A 17989-nucleotide genomic window follows, 5' to 3' on the forward strand; every position below is an offset into this window, starting at 1 on the left:
TGCCCGAAATTGAAATTTATGAGTACCTATGCGTAGCTTATGTCACCACCATTCTATAGACTACTAGCACGCAGAAAACAGACATCGTTTGATACACTTACGGCCACAAATAGCTCGTAGATGCGTCGGCGTGTGCGCTTCGTCTCGCGGGGAATGCTTGGCGTTGTCGCGTAGCTCTCCTCGAGCCTACAGCAATGGTGCAGTCGGATCTCCAATGTGTTGAGCGAGCCGGGTGTAGCGAGAGGATGAAGCTCACGCTCACTCTCTTTCTCTCTCACACACAGTAGACGACAGCGCTCAGTTTTGATTATGAAAAAGTCTTCTTACAAAATGACCTAGGTACCTTATATACTAAGGCTACCTTAGGTTTAACCAAAAATGGGGTTGAAAGGGTCAAATGGCTTTGTATTTACAATCTGGAAGTGCCATTGCACCTCGGCTTCTAAAACTAGAATAACTACTCATTACAAATGACGTTTATATCCATAATCTGCAACATTTCATAACTCGCAAAAGATAAAACTTTGGTACGAAACTTGAGTTATGTTGTGTTGTTGACCCAGCGGTCAACAACCTCCAGGTAATATTTCAAGTTCTAAGAGAAAATAAACTTTATGTTAGTCGATGAATTTTTCTTGCAAGAGATTTAGTATTTAGGTCACATTATCTCTCAAGATGGCATCCAAATGGATCCATCTAAGTTAGAGGTAATGAAAGGATGGCCTAAACCAAGGAATCTTCATGAACTAAGAAGCTTTATAGGTATGTGTGCATACTACAGACGCTTCATAGAAAAGTTATCACTAATAGCAAGACCATTACATGACCTAACAAAGATATATATGGTCTGCCAAGGAGAACAATGCTTTCGAAAAGCTTAAAGAAAATCTTATCTCTCAACATGTGATTACACTGTCGGATCTCTCAAAGCCATTTGAGGTCCAATGTGACGCTTGTGGTGATTGCCTTGGAGCTGTTTTGCTCCAAGAAGGGCACGTCATAGCCTATGAGAGTCGAAGGCTCGACCCTATTGGGCAAGCTCTAGGCATATATGGAAAGGAACTCCTCGCAGACTCATGGAAGCACTATTTACTGGGGACTCCTTTCATTCTGCGGACGGATCACCAAAGTCTTAAGTTCTTCATGACGTAGACCAAGCTCTCCGACAAACAAATGAGGTGGGCAAATTTCCTTTCGCAATTTCATTTTCATATTGCTCACGTTGTTGGCAAGCATAATCAAGTAGCAGATGCACTCTCAAGATGATCGAGAGTGAATGCGGTTTCCATAGCAACTCACAATGATCTATCTTCTATGATAGATGAGTATGCTATTGATCTCGATTTTAGAGATGTGATTTCAGCCCTTGCACTAGGGAAGAAAGAGGAACCATTTACTTTACAAGATGGTTATCTTCTCTATGGCGATAGACTATGCGTTACTAACTCATGTATGAATCTCATGCTCCTCCTTACGCAGGGCATAAAAGGATTCAGTCTACCCTAAAAGGGATTGAAACATATTTCTATTGGCCTACCATGAAAGCAAACATACAAGAGTATGTTTCTAAATGTATGGTATCCCAAAAGACGAAGTTTGATAGAGGGAAGCAACCTGGATTGCTTCAACCTTTGCCAATACCTAATTCACCATGGGAGAGCATACCCATGGATTTTATATTTGGATTGTCCGAGTCTATTCATGGGAATACGGGAATATGAACGATAGTAGATAGGTTTAGCAAACAAGCTCATTTTATACCTGTCAAAATGACTATTAAAGCCCATCAGATGGCAACCCTCTTCATATCACAAATCTTCAAGTACCATAGCTTGCCAATGTCCATAGTGTCGGATAGAGATCCTAGAATGACCAGTAATTTCTGGAAGGGTCTCTTTGAGAATTTAGGGACAAGGCTAAATTTATCTTCGGTCTATTACCCACAAACGGATGGCCAAAGTGAAATAGCTAACCTAACAATTCTTGAACTACTAAAAGCCTATGTAACGGAAGTAGATAAAAGGTCCCAATGGGAGAAGTACTTACCCTTAGTGGAGTATGCCTACAATAACACTGTACATACTTCCACGGAAAAAGCACCTTTCGAGGTAATTGAGGGAAGATCAAAAAGTCCCTTGCTACTTAAGGTACACAGGAAGATCTCCGCTGTAGATGAATATAGCCGAGACCTAGAAGAATCTTTCCAAAAGATTAAGGATGCTATCCCTATCTCACTGCAAAGGCAAAAGGCTGTTGCTGACAAGCACAGAAGAGCCCAAGCCTTTAAAGAAAATGATTGGGTCTTACTCAAATTTCCCAAGGCTCGATTAAGGCACACGAAGGGCAAGAATCCTATGGGACACCAAAAGTACTATGCTAAGTTAGAAAAAAGGTACTATGGTCCCTTCCAGATTCTTAGGCCAATCAATGAAATGGCCTATCAACTCAAGTTGCCCAGCCATTGGCTCATACACAATTGCTTTCCATGTGAGCCTACTAAAGCCTTACAAAGGAGAGCCACCTCAAGAACCAAATATTGAAGACCCACCAGAGATTGAGGACCAAGAAGAGGTGTTGCAGCCCGAGTCCATTCTCCGACATAAAAATAAGGTACTAAGAGGCGGTAAGACTATCCGACGATATCTTATTAAGTTTAAGAATTATCCTTTTGAAGATGCTAGATGGATGCAAGGCATACAATTAAAGGATAACCTAAACCTTGTCACTGATTACAATGCTTCCCTAGAGTAAGCAAATGTACAAACGTTTAAAATGAACAAAGTTTTTGTCTTATAATACTCTCTTTTTCTTTATTGTGCACAAATGTGAAGTAGTATGCATGCTTAGATCAAGTTTGTGGAGACGACGTCTCCCAAACACCAAGTAGAGCTTGTCACTCTACTATGAAAGATTGATAGGACTAATGTGCAGACATGCTTGCGGCATCTTAGGCTCTCAAGCGCCAAATGGACTAGTCATCCATTCTGGAACGATGTCATATGGTAAGATAGGGATCCTCTACCCGCTAGAAAAAAGACTAATGAATATGCTTTATATTCTCTACCCCATAGTCGAGGGCGACTATGATTTCAAGAGAGAGGTAATGTCATAATAACTAATATCTAATTCTCCCAAATGATTTTCTCATGTTAAACTGATCATTTAATATGGGGAAGTGCCAGGGGAGAAAAAGCTAGAATATTGGTTAAGCTGGAAGACCGGCCACAGTAAGGATCCAAAGGAGGGAAAATAGGGATCCAAAGGGGGGGCCATTTGCAAAAGAGCAAGGTGAAACAATGGGCTTTAAAGACCCCAAGGTTCAGCCCATTAAGACTTCCAAAATGCTAAGGTTCCAAATATCAAAGGTTGTGTCCAAAGGTCAATCACTAGGAAAATTGGATGCTTAGTGTGTGTACAGAAAAGGTCTTCATAGATCCTACAAAGGACGGGGCGAGCCTTGCAAGTAGGGGATGAGAGATAAACACACACACACTCACACACTCACAAGCCTCCTTTACACAAAGGGAAAGAGGGACACATGTCAGCTCCCTAACCCAGATGCCCACAAGGTGTACTCAAATCCTATTGGATGGCCTTGGAGGTGGACCAATGAGAATTAGGCTAGAGTAAATCTAGTTTAATTAATTTAAAAACACTTAATAGAAGAACCAATAAGAATTAAGCTCTCTACAAGACTATTGGTCAGTCTCTCAAGGGGTCCAATGAGCATTCAACATCCCTATGGCTTGCCTGATTCCTATTGGCCAGGAGACAAAGGGGTCCAATGAGAGTTTAGTAGCATTAATTAATTACATAAAGCTCTCACAAAAATGGAAAGAGGGACACATGTCAGAAGGCTATCACTTATGCTTCTTAAATTCCATTGGCGAGGCCTGGGGAGGTCCAATGAGGAACCAGCAAGAGCAATTAGCAAGGGGAGTCGACCAAGAGAGAGAGGGGGCTGAATTTTCAAAGGCATTATCCACACACACTCACACTAGCTCATGTGTGAAGTAAGAAGACTCTCTCTCTCTCTCCATCTCAAGCTTTAATGGAAAGCTTATCACCTACTCCAAGCTTGTGAGAAGGGAGGCCTACACCAACAACTCTTGGCTTTGTGATGCAGATCCAACCAAGAGCCAAGCTTCAATGCATGCTCATCTCCTCTACCAAGCTAATTACTAAGCTATGCTACGCTAATATGAGTGATTATGTGAGGAGATGTACATCTTTCTCATAAGACTACTCCTTCTTCCTCTCAATCTACTCTCATACCCTGCTAGCTCTCACCATCTTCGAAGGTGTATGAGGTCTTGGGTCTGAGACCGTGAGGGAATTGATGTTGTGTTTAATAAGTGTTTTGCTTAGTGCTTGAAGTTTCCATCTTCATTGCACTAGCTAGTATTGAAGGAACTTAAAGGATTGTATTGTAAAATGTCTCTCTTGATGGGAGAAACCATAATACAAAGCCTTTTGGAGGGGGGACCGGCTCCATGAAAATCCGGTCCTCAACTGTTGTCAATAGCTTAATTTCTCTCTCTTTTGAAGTATTGTTCATGCTATCTAACTAGGTGTTATGCTTTTTGTTGCTCTCTCCACCCAAGCACTCTTGTTATTCTCATTAGGAATCTATTCTAATGACATGCTCACTATATTCATGCTATTTTCCGCTATACACAAGTTACTAGGCCATTAAATGTTACATCAGTTAACTAATCCTGAACTTTAGTTTCAGTTTTATCCAACATTAGAGTATCACTCTGAGTATGTAATTGTTCAGGTTGATGATGTTTTGCTGCTCCAACTCCTTCTGCAATTCCTCATTTTGTTGTTTCAGTTCATCATACTGCTTTTGCAATAACAAATTCTCCTCTTTGGCTTCTTCCTCTACGTCAATACTTACTTCCATCTCAGCTGCAACCTCATCCATTGTATTTACTGCAATGTTCATAGCCAACACTTCTTCGACAGTGTTCAATAATGCCTCCCCAACATGCAAATGCTTTGCCTCATTCTCATGTCCATGATTGCAACTGTATCTTCAATTAACTGCTCTTGAACTTCCTGATCTGCATTATCCATTAGTATCACTTCACATTCAATACCTTCTAGTTCAGGTTGGTGATGAACATGTTGTTCCCCCTTATACTTCAACTATATGAAATGATCTTTCCGTTCAGTGAACTTCTTCTGCAACAACATATTTTCTTCCTTAGACTCTTCTTCAGCAAAGGCTTGGTATGGCTTACTAAAACACATTAGCAGGTTCAGGTTCAAGTTCAGGGTCAGGTTCAGGTTTCTCTTTAAAAAGATTCAAGAAAAATTCAAGGTAGGATGCAAACTTTGCAACCATTAGACATTGCCTCTTGAACATATCCAATATCTCTACATGTAGATGAAACACTGGGAGACCTGATTTAGACTCTGTATGCCAAAACAATTGATTATCTTGAAAATTCTGATTCAAGTTACACCAAAATTGACCTGGTTCAAGGCTTAAAAATAACAGGTTGAACTCTTCTTCACACATAAAAAACACCACCAAGATGGCTTGCTCACATCCCCTCTCAAAATCATAATGAAACCCACTTTGTAGCTGCAAATCTCTCGAATCGGTGATATCTCCCTGAAATTGAGAACTTTTGACTTCTGCTCCCTGAGAAACTTCCCTTATGTCATCAAGCACGAAGACATAAAACCAATGAGATATAAGAATATTAACATCATCTCCTCCATTGGCAACATCACATAGAAATGTAGAATCATCTTCAGGAAAACCCACTTCACCATCATCAAGAACTTGCAAATGGCTTGCATAATCATCAGTCAAAACCATGTCCTCAGCATCAACAAAACCATTGCCAACAGGAGTTTGGTATGAATCATCAAGAATATCATCAGGAAACTGAACTTCATTGAAAAAAGGTGGACTTCCAATATCCATGATTGAATTTGTAAAAACACCAACATCATCAATGATCAATGATGACATCATCATTCAAGACACCTTATGTAACATCAAAGTTTGAAGAAGACTCCATATTGTTGATTTGAGTAAGTTAAAGATTCAAATCCTCAATTTGATTAATATTGTCCAAAATAACTTTCTTAAGAGCATCATGAACTTCATAACAGTAAGAAATATGCAAGTCAAATTCAGCTCCAACGTAAGAAATCTCCACCATCAATGATACCTTCTCTTCTTGAAGTTGAATGATTTTGAAAACCGCTTCATTTGTGGCAACCATATTTAAATACCTCTCATTATCCAACTCCAAAGAAAGATTATGGATCATCTCTGCTTGAGAAATAACAAGACTTTGTAGTTCAACAAATTTAGGTACATAACTTCTTTGAAAATTAGTAATCTCATGATCAAGAACCTGTATTGTCAAACTCTGTAATTCAGGGACCTTCGGCATCGAAACTTGCAATTCAGGGACGTGAAATTCAAGATCCTAGTCTTTGCAACCTGAATAACTCATATACACTCATGAAAATTGGCTTTCAGTCTTCAAAACTCCAAAAAAGACTTCTCCATCTACACAAACACCCTCCTGACTGTCACTTGCAGGATAATCCTCATCAAGATACATCAAAAACTGATTCATCACATCATCCTCATCATCAAAACACATTATGTATTCAACTATAGTCATCTCTTTCCGTTCAGTACACTGTAATCTGATCTATTCCTGAATTTCAACCTCTTCAAGATTGATGTCCAAGGCTGTCATCCACAAGTTAATATAATAATCAACTCCATCGTGCATCACACTGACTAAATACCAACACATCCCCACTAACGTCATCTTGGTCAGATAGCAAAGCAACATTTCTCCCCTCATGCATTTGACATACACACACAAAAAGAAACAGCAAAGAGAGCTACCCTCATCACAGAATGTACCTTGTTCCCTTGTTCCATTGATGGGATCGTTACATAGTTGCCTTTCTTGCCCCTTGCTTGAGAAGCCTTGCAGCCTGAATGATTACTCCATGGACATCCTATGTTGCGTCAAGTTGCCCAACATACCCACTCGCTCGTCCCCTCCCTCCCGATTCATCGATGTCTTACCCGCCAATTCAAATACCCTCGAGCCACTCACCCGAAGGGCAATTTCAAAATTCCTCGCCACTCACACTCCACCTCATTACATTTTTTCCAGCGTGGCCCATCTCCCCCACCCGACAGCTCCATGTAGGCCCAACATCCATGTTTATTGTTTATGCCCATGTTTACTTTTTTTGCTTGTGTGGATGGCCGAGATCGCTCTGGAATCCACACCTGACTTCCCATCCATTGATCCCACCGCCTGGGCTTCCTTTAATATACTGTGTCATATAGTGTTGAGGCTCGATGACCCTTGGTTTGTCAACCAACGCCCTCTGTGTGGAGGTCCCCTAATTGTGCATAGTAAAGCTGTCGGCAAGAGTTTCTCCCAGGAGAAGTAGGCGACGTAGGCTATTATGTTGCATTGGTATTATTTAGCCCCATGAGATAGCGTGCCATCCTTTTTGTCACTAAATGGTGTTATTGCAAGGTGCATGTTAAACTCTTCTCCTACCTCAAGACGAGATTGATTGATCAAAGCAATCTCTCTCTCTCTCTCTCTCTCTCTCTCTCTCTCTCTCTCTCTCTCATGGTACCAAATAAGTAGGCCCAACCTTGATGTATATCACCTTGATACCGAAGACCTTTTTGAAAGAGCACACATGCACCATTAGGTAGTTAATTGCACTACCAAGACTCAATTTCATAGCTTCATCGAGATTATGACTCTCTCTCCTCCCTTTAACCACCATTAGGGTAGGAGGTCCAGTAAGGGAGCGTCTAAGAAGACACGATGCGCCTAAACTTTGTGTTGCTCCATTTCAAGTGCAAAGAGGTGCAATTGATAGCCCATCACGAGGCACATGTGCATGAAAAGTTTCGACCCAGACGATAGTGAAGCGACGGAGATTGACACCATTCTCATAACTAAAAAGGGTACTAGTAGAGACACCATGAGGGGGGGATAATGTGTCGATGCAGCAAGTAAGGCTTGAATTGAAGATCGAACGGAGAGAGAGAGAGAGAGAGAGAGAGAGAGAGAGAGAGAGAGAGAGAGAGAGAGAGAGAGAGAGAGAGAGAGAGTTCTAATCGACATGGGGAGAGAGAGAATCACTCCAGGCATCAACGATTTTTATTTTTATTTTTTGTTGTGGTGCACGCTATACAAGTGCCTACTGGGAGTTCTTCTAAAAAATTCATTTACTAGAAAGATGCCCCAGCCATCCCGAAGGCTATTAGTCCTGCCTAAGGCCAAGCAGCGACATCGTGCGGGAGAGACGAAGGAGGCTGAGCCTCTGCTCTTGCGAGCGCTCTTCTGAGGCAACCTCAAGTAAGCCCCAACCCTTACGAGAGAGGATTCTCTCCTCTGTCGCATCTCTATGACAACACACACACACACACACACACACACACACACACACACACACACACACACACACACACACACACACACACACACACACACACACACACACACACACACACACACACACACACAGAGAGAGAGAGAGAGAGAGAGAGAGAGAGAGAGAGAGAGAGAGAGAGAGAGAGAGAGAGAGAGAGAGAGATGAAAAGGGAAAGTAAGCACATGGCCTCCAAGTGACACCCCCCCCCCCCCCCCCCCCCTGCGGCCCCTCCTTTTTCCTTTGGTTTGTAAACCCTTCCTCTTTCCTTCCCAAACTAATACCATCATTTGTGGGTTCAATTTTGAAAGCCTACTCGGTCGAAATTCACAATTCCCATTAATTTCCCTCAAAGATTCTCATTCAATATGTGAATTCGGATGTAAAACTCGACGACTTGTCACTGTCATGCAGGCCCACGTCCCGCGATCGTTGTCTTCTTGCCCCCTTTCCCTTCGTTCGCCATGGCAGCGGGGTCATCTTGCTCTCATCGAGGGCATGGCAGGATTTGGACATGGCCGGACTCTCTCTCTTCTCCCGACTGCTACTCCGTCTATTGCATTCGTGCTCTGCCTCTGCCTTCACACCATCAACTTCAGCAGCTTGGACGCTCAGAGCAACCGCCTAGGATTGCAATGAAATTTGTCTTTCGGTGCTCTCTCTCTCTCTCTCTCTCTCTCTCTCTCCAGTTAACCCCCGCAAGACCTCCATTAAGAGTTGCAAAACGAAAATATCGTTCTTTGTCTCCACCTTTGCTCTCTCTCTCTCTCTCTCTCTCTCTCTCTAAAACTTAAGAGACGTATACTCAGACACCATCTCCCTCTCTCTCTCTTTGCGAGACCATTGCATCTCTGTCTCTGCCTGGCCATCTCCCTACATGACTATAGCCCTGGACTTAACCCTCCAATTAATAGATCCACCTTCCTTACCTGCCCCACTGCAACCCTCTTGTCTGGCAGCCTGGACTATTGCAGCGTGCATGCACCATGGCCATCCCGTGTTGCGACCTTGCACGGAGGGCCTCCCATAAAGCATCACAAGGTACATCGAAAAGAAAAAAAATCTCTCTCTCCTGCGTGTCCTGCCCTTATGGTACCTGCAACGGCACGATCACCACATGATCCTACAACAAAACATTTCCACTATCATGCAGATTCATGCTTTCAGTGTGACGAGCCGCTTCATCCCACAGGCATGAAAATCTCCGTCGTGGTTCTAACACATGCCATGACACATTCTCTCTCTCTCTCTTCCACGTTGCTCCATCTCTATTCTTCTTTTCCCCTCAAAGCGTTTTGCTTGTATTCAACCAAAAAGCAACTAGGGAGATACCATCTAATTAACCCACTTTCGAAAATTGGCAGCCCGTACGGGTACTCGACCTTTTTCTGAGGCCAAACTTATCGAGGAATTATGCCAAAACTTACGAGACCTTGGAAATTAGGGTCCAACGAAGGATTTCGTTTTCGGAAATTTACACTACACTGGTTTACCACCTGTTGTAGTACTATGCCGTCTAACGTTGTTTCTCCCGTCCACTCTAGTAAGCATTTCGGTTGGACTGCCTTTCTGCTTCCAGTCTCTCTGACGCGAAGAGAAAAAGCTCGATCGTCCTTCGAAGCGCCGACGAACTTGCAGGCAGTTCTACACTCTGCTTTACCATAGCCACGACCCTTTACATCGCTTCTTGATCATTCACCTTCTTCCTTTCTGCTTGTAAAGTTCTGCGCCAGTTTCTTCCAATTACGGAATTAGGGTTTGCGATTTTCGTGAATGAAGAAAGGCAATCTATCTAGTCCGCCCTCTTATCAGAACGTGTCCTTTCTCAATATTTTCACGCTGCATTGACATAGTACATCGTGTCAGCACATCATGCATTCGCTTTGGTGTCATCTGTGTGTTTGTTCTAGCTCAACTTTCATTTAGTCTACTGAGTATTGAAGTCTTTTGTGAATTCTTGGTAATCGTTTGCAAGGATAAGGATCCAATTGTCTTGTAATTATCATTTCAGGTGTTGTGCTGGAGACTTTATTGCTCGATCTTTGAGAGCCACATAATCTTCTACGGTTCGAGTTTTTCTCATTAGCTCTGCTTGTTGGCAACTGCTGGAATTGAAAGTTTCTGGCTGCCGATCCACACATGAGACATTTCACTCTTTGACTGTGTTTTGGCGATTTAAACAATGGGGGACCTTGATTTTGCTGGAGAAGGGAGCATCACGATGAGGAACATCAACTCCACCTTGCAGAAAACAGAGGAACGTGTGTCTCCTTGTGAAGGTGAAAAAGATGCACCCAATGACACTCTGGAGAGGGATGCGGCAAGAGGGCTGGATGGAGTTGATGCTACGCATCCTCCAAAAGCGTTTGAAAGGGATTATGAGCTAGAAACCTGTGAAAATTTACGGCATCGGAAGAGAAAGCAAGAGACTATCAGCATACACAGGGCGAGCTCTGAGTGTGCGCCCAACAAGAAACCTCTTTTAACTCAGCAAGACACGAGTGATGTACGACTTCAACAGGATCTAGAAAAAGCAGCAGGGGATTTACTGGCTTGTGCTTGTCCTGAGATTTCAAGGAGCCGTAAGAGGAAACGAGAAACCAACAAGGTACATGAAGTGGGCTTGGACATTAGTCTTCGTACAGACGGCACTCATAGTCTCCAGGCTTTGGGTTTTGACATCAGCGTCAGCTCTTCTGTTGCGGTAGGCATAAAGCATGCATCCTGTAGCATATTGCCTGATAAGGATATAGAGCGTGCTATGGCAGCAAGACTGGCTATTGGTGTGGTCAATAACAACATTAAAAAAAGGGGAGAAAGTGTAGAAAATATGTCTGAGGAGATAAGAGGGACCACAGTGAAAGCTTCCGGGGTGTCCAACAAGGATGTATGTTCAATGTCTACCACAGAGAAACCAGAACGGAAAAAGCTGGGGGCATTGGAAAGGTCTGAACCAGTTTCATTTTCAGATAATTGCAGACAAATGGATGAGCTTGGAGCAGCCATGACTTCTAATAGGCGACAGGGCCTTGCAAGATTGGAAAAGGATTGCATAGAGGATCAAGCAGAGAGTCAAAAGCTGCGGATGGCTGTGACAGCTTTGCATAGTCAGTTTGAGTCTCTTTCTAATCTTGCAGAAAGTGGAAGCAAGTAAGGCGACTTGCTTGAGCTGTTTTTGCATGTTGTTTATTCCCCACTTTGGTTTTGTTTTTTACCTTTGACAATATCGGTCATGCTATAGTCTTTCATATCCCTTAGACCATGATTTTGATGGCGTTGAGACATTTACAAGTTTTCCCAAATACCAGTTAAAATATCTTTTCCGGGGTTGCAAGCAAATCCAGGTTTCGATATGCTTCAGCAGTTTGGATTTGTTTTTGGCACATCTTTTGCTAGTTCAGTAAAACAAGGCAAATGTGTTTCTGCCACCGTGCAAGATCGGGTCAAATAGTGGTAGTCAGGAAGTCAACTACCATCTCACCCATTTGGGAACCCATTCTATAGCAAACAATGTTGCATCAGGCAGTTCATCTCTCACTCCGATGGGTTCTTTTCCTCTAGTACTCCTTGACAAATGATTGGATGATCGGCATTTTGGTGTTGTCCCTTGTTGGATTGCTATCACAAACTAGCGCACAGTCCTTCTTGTAGCACTTGGCTTGTTGACTAGATGTAGGAGAGCTTGGTGATATACATAAGAGATAAAACTTATTCGCCAATTAGTAGTGAACGAAATTTTTTCACCACATAGATCAGTGATAAGCCCTCTCTTTCCGTGGTGGTGTAGTTCTTCTTTGCTTGCTTCATTTGGTGGCTCACATAAGCGGTTTGATGGTGGCACCCTCCATACTTTGCATAGTGCATTTCTTATGAAAGAATTTGCACTCAGCAGATCTCGGTCACAAGCAAGCCAAATGAATGCTTGCGATGTAACATGATGGGTCACCTTGTGAAAGATTGTAAGAGGGTGCCTTGGAGATAGTTTGGCCCTAGAGTGACTAGAGCCTTGACAGGTGGATGGCGGCATATATAGAGGATCCGGTGAGAGCAAGCATGTTAAGAGTTTTAGAGGTCCTCTCCCGGGTTTCTTCGACTAGATCTTTTGAGTGAGGGCTTCTTTGTGGCTGTGCCCGGTCTTGTGAGGCTTTTCTAGGTTCTACTATCTAGGCATGTGGGCCCTGGGGGAGTTTTTTTCAGATTTTACCTGGTCTGCCACTTTTGGCCTCTTTGCTGGGCGCCCTTTTTATTTGCAGTGACCCTCCAGATTCCCACATTGTATGGGTTGTTCAGTTTAGGATGTGGGCCTGACATTTATGTTCGGTTCCTATATAGGGAGAGGGGGCACAAATTGTTGAGAGTTTGCAGATGTAGGGCTTGAGCACTCTGTGTTTGTGTGTCACAAGACGGGCACCACGTGCCAATAGAAAAGAACAGATTGAACAGACTTTGAGCACTTCAATAACAACTGAACTGAGAGAGAGACGACACAATATGGAGTGGCGGAATTTCACCCCAGAGAGTATTGGCCCCAAACCTTGGCGCCCCTTTCGGTATTTCTTTATATTGCATCAACACAGTACAAGCCGGTACTCCAGATTCTGCACCTTCTCCAGGAAGCATGCTAGAGAATGAGCCCTTAGCACATATTTAAATGCCCTTGGCCTATGAAAAGCAGTTTACATGAAAAGCCTTCAAACTAAAAAGCTTCTGGTCCAAAAGCAATGCCAAAAAGCTGCCAGCGTAAATCACGAAATTTCGTACAACTGCCACATCAGCACTATTAGCGTGTTTTGCGGAAATCTGCCACGTCAGCACTGTTAGCATGAAACGTGGAAATCGGTACAGTTTTGCCACGTCATCATGTTAGCGCAATTTCCAGATTTGTGTGTGTGTGGGTCTTGCTTTAGTTTAATCCTTTATGTCACTTGGGGCCCCATCGGACGGGGTCCCCATAAGTTGGTAGGACTTCTTCTTCTGTTACTTGTTCTTCTTAGGGTTTAGGCCCCTCCGCCGGCATCTGCAAGTTGGCTCCATTCTTCAAGGCTTTGACACGTCAGCAGTTTGTGACATCTCCCCTTCTTGAAAGAGAGTAATCGTCCGCGATTACAGCATATCTGCAAAACAACTCAAGTTAGCTTAAAAATTTCCGAGAGACAATCAGTTGGCTCTTTTTGTTAAGGAGTTAGCTTCTCCTTTCAGCTCTTTTGATCAAGGAGTTGGCTTCTCCTTTTGTTCAGATTGGAACTCTTGATATTCCGGCGTAGTAAAATTAGTCAATCACACCCCGATCGCACTGATCTTCCAGGGTGTCTTGATGCACTAATATTACATACCCAAGCAATCTCATCCAATTAGGAATATTCAATGGTTGGCACATCACACTGCAACTCAAATGCTCACATATGCATGTTACAAGACATAGAAACATAAAGTCGTCGATGAACACTCCTCCCGCATAACCTAACAAGGTCCGGGCCAGGAGATATTCAATGACTCCCTCATCACTCCTCCCGCATAACCTAAAAAGGTCCGGGCCGGGAGATATAGAGGCCTTTTACAACCAAACGTCCCCAAACCGCAGCCTGCGTCGTTTGGAGGTGCTGAGAGTAACCACTGCTCAGACTTCTTAATACTCCATCCAGATCCAGGCCAGGAGTCACAAGAACACTTTTCAATCATTCAATACTCCCCCTGCAAATAACCACAGGGGTCCGGGCCATGAGTATGAACAAGCATTCTCAAACATCATTTCTCACTAGTAAAATCACCAATCATTTAAACCACTATTAAAACCAAAGTCAAACAATTCAAATCGGCATCAAGACAAGTTCAAAACAAATACCATCCATTTTAAACAAATTTTCAAACAATACTTTCTAGCTATAAAGAAAAACAAGTAATGGTTCGGTTCGGAACCTTGGAGAGTCGCATCATTCTTGTCGTGCCAAGGCATGCACAAGAGAACGTCGCAATTGCCCAACTTCATGATGTGGAAATCAGCTTTTCCATGATAATCTTGAATAATCATTGGAAGAGCACCAATGAGCGGTACCGCTTTCTGAGTTTGCCCCGTGGCTAGCTCAGCTTCAATTTCTCCACCCTCTACATCATAATCAAAGTGCATCTGCTTTAAGAATTCTGGATAGATGAAGTTCTCTGTAGCTCCGAGGTCAAAGAAAATAAGGGCTTTGAAGCCATTGACTTTGCCATATGCTCGACACAATTCATTTGTACTCTCAAGGCGTTTGCCATAAATATCAGGAACTAGTCCAATAGTGGGTCTAGCTCTCTTAGCAGGAGGTGGCGCTAGGGTTCCGTCGACCGTTGGTGCGTGCGCCGGCTCCTCTGGTCTATCAGTGTGTTTAGGACAACTAGAATGATTATGCCCTGTTTGAAAGCATCGAAAGCATTAGCCTTCTTGTAGTAAGGTGTCTCGTTGTTGAGGCATCAAACGAGGCCTTTGTGGTTGATTTTCACGAGACTCTCGAGAATTTGTTCGTTGTTGCCGAGAGTTGTGGTTAGTGGCCGGAGATTGTTCTGTGGTAAACTCTAGCTTGCATGGTAGAGACTTGCTTGGATAGAAAATATTCCTGTAATGGTGATGGTAGTTCAATGGTGTATCGCTCGCATTGGGCCTTCAAGGGAACAAATCTAAAGGACACCGAAAGGTACACGTCGAGAAACCTTTGGTTATATTCGTCCATGGTTTCGGTGGCAAGCATTTTCAAGTTGCCCCACTCTGCCAAAATCCGTACTTCAAACATAGAAGTCATGTAACTACGTGCAAAAACTGTCTTGAAAGCTTGCCAGGTCCTTGGAGCATGCGGTTGTGTTGCGATTGAACTCCACCATCGCATAGCATTATCTTTAAGAAACCCCGCTGCTCAAGAAATCTTGGATTCTTTTGTATAGTTCCCCAAAGCATAGATGTTGTCGAATTGCTGTAGAAACTGCAATGCTTTCTTGCGATCTTTCACCCTAGAAAAAGTGAAAAATTTGACTGTCGAGCCGCCATCTTTGAAATCTTTGGGTTGGTTAGGTGCATATCCCGGGTATGGATAATAAGGGTATCCATATGGGCTCCAACCATTGTAGCCTGGTGGCAATGGCGGTGGCACTGGATCAGGGTCAGGATCAGGGTCAGATGGTTGCACCATATTTCTGAAAACTCCCCCGATCGGAAAAGATGGCTAAGAAAGTTGCCAGTTGGAAGCTCTCATACTTTCTGATGCCGGAGGAGGAGGTACCACCTGATGTAACAGACTTGGACACTCCAAGTCAAGAATCAACCGCGACAGCACCAAATAACCACTTCAAAACAATTCACAGATCACAATAGATTTGCACTGGCCCGGCGGAGTTCCGTGCCTAGAGATATTGGCCCCAAAGACTGGCGCCCCTTTCGGTATTTCTTTTTATATTAATCAGATCAAAGTACAAGAGAGTGGCTAGGGTTTCACTCTCAGACTCTGTGTCCAGATGCTCTGAGAAGTGAAGCCCTCACCACTTATTTAAAGGTTACAAGGGATTCCTAAAAGCAGAGCCCCAAAAGCTTGAAAACAAAAGCAGATTCTCTCTCTCTCAATGAGAGTTAGTAAAAAGCAAGTTCTCTTTTTCTCTTTCTTTCTCCCAAATCAAAGCGAAAAGCTGAGATTTGCGTCGCTAAAAATTTCCCCAATTTCCCCCTTTTTTTCGTGTAAATAATCCGCCTCCGTGATTTCCAGAAATTAGGGTTTTTGGCAAAAATTAGGGTTTGCAAGAATTTTAGGGTTTCTTGCGAAAATTAGGGTTTTTGCTATCCGCCACGTCATCACTTTGTGACATACCCCCCTCTTGAAAGCATTGTAATCGACCGTGATTACGCCTGCAAAACCGACAAAAGCCATAAACCGTCTTAGCAGACGCTGACTGTTAGTACCTACGTACTAGGAACACACATCTAGCACATGTACAAAATCGACAGTCACATCACACGACATCACAGGACATCACATGACATTCAACATTCATTCGGATCTTAGACCATGATTTATCGGCAATGTAGCTAGCAATCACATCTAGGTCCAATCGGGACCTCATCGATGTCCGATTGACTAACCCCTATTGCAACAATGTCTATTCGAGATCAATCAGACCAAAATGCTGCAGTCATTTCGTCTATCAGTTCCTGCACTCACAAGAAGTCAAGAACAAATCAGTATCATAATCAGGAATTCCATTTCATAAAGTCATCCAGCTGAATACTGTCAGCTCTCAGTATCCCTGAAGCTCAAAGAGACATCAGTGACTTTAGTATCAAAATCGAGGCATCTGTTGACAAAGGAGCGGAGTAACTCCCCTCTTGTGCATCCCACTGCACCAGATCTTCGGCCAAGATGAGTTTCTGGGTTCCGTTTGGAGTAGACTATGCTAAACCAAAACATCGAGGTAAAGTTTCACAATCTGAGGAGTATCTGCTAGGTCCTCCTCCTCCATCCACTTCGCATCAAGTGCAGGATAATTCTTGAACATAACCAAGAACCGCCTTCGGACTTTACCCTTATTCTTCGTATCCTTATGTGCCAAAATCTGTTCAGGAACAAGGATCTCCTCGTTTTCTTCCACTTCAGGTTGCTCATCAGGCTCCCCATCATCAGGCACATCACCTTTAAAAGGTTTCAAGAGATTCACATGAAATTCATTGTGAATCCTCCAAGTATCTGGCAGTTTCAGTCGGAAGGAGACTTCATTTATCTTTTCAGTAATCTGGAAAGGGCCGTAGTATCGCATACTAAGCTTTGGAAAAAGCCTCTCCTTTCCCTTTTTCTTTCGTAGGCGTGCCTTCTCAAAACGTAAGAGCACCCAATCATCCTCCTTCAATTTCATGTCGCGACGATGGCGATCCGCTGCCTTTTTCTGTCGTTCTTGAGACTTCTACAAAGTCTCGCGAACCTTGGCAAAAGCCGTATCCAGATCTCGCGTATATTCATCCGCTTCAAAGATCTTATCGTTCGTGCTCAGGAAGGGTGGAACCTTCGCAGCACCTTCAACAATCTCAAATGGCGCCTTCCCCGTCGACGAGTGTATCGTGTTATTGTAGGCAAATTCCACCAAAGGTAAATATCTTTCCCATTGAGTCTTCTGATCTGAGATATAAGACTTCAATAAATCTAGAACCACTGAATTGGCAATCTTGGATTGCCCGTCAGTCTGCGGGTGGAACGATGACGAGAACTGCAACCGTGTGCCAATGTTCTCCAAAATTGCCTTCCAAAACAAACACGTAAATCTGGAGTCTCTGTCGGAGACAATCGTCTCAGACGTGCCATGTAATCGGAAAATCATCGTGATCTTTCTGTGTTCTCGGGAGATCAAAAATGAAATCCATTGCAATACTTTCCCAGGGGTGGGTGGGTATGGGTAAAGGCTGTAACAATCCCTGTGCCTTATGCCTGTCAAACTTGACCTTCTGGCATACCAAGCAACTGCGCACAAACTCTTCCACATCCTTTTTGAGTCTCGGCCCAAAGAAATATCTCTCTACCCCTTTCAT

The 17989-nt window shown here is 43.3% G+C and overlaps 1 protein-coding gene across 3 annotated transcripts in view; it reads left to right on the plus strand.

Annotated features, from left to right (window-relative positions):
• The first annotated feature begins 9951 nt into the window (after positions 1 to 9951).
• LOC147417960 (uncharacterized) overlaps positions 9952 to 17989 on the plus strand; it is a 49966-nt gene continuing 41928 nt past the window's right edge. Inside the window, exons 1-2 of one of the 3 annotated variants that reach the window (XM_086506681.1) lie at positions 9952 to 10240; positions 10469 to 11607. In XM_086506681.1, coding sequence (XP_086362807.1) covers positions 10640 to 11607 — 968 coding nt within the window. In that variant the 5' untranslated portion in view covers positions 9952 to 10240; positions 10469 to 10639. The remainder of the gene's footprint in view (positions 10241 to 10468; positions 11608 to 17989) is intronic. The other 2 variants (XM_086506682.1, XM_086506683.1) reach the window with 2 other exon arrangements.

This window comes from Adiantum capillus-veneris, chromosome 30, assembly GCF_014529385.1.
Source record: "Adiantum capillus-veneris isolate H3 chromosome 30, ASM1452938v2, whole genome shotgun sequence".
NCBI lineage: Eukaryota > Viridiplantae > Streptophyta > Polypodiopsida > Polypodiales > Pteridaceae > Adiantum > Adiantum capillus-veneris.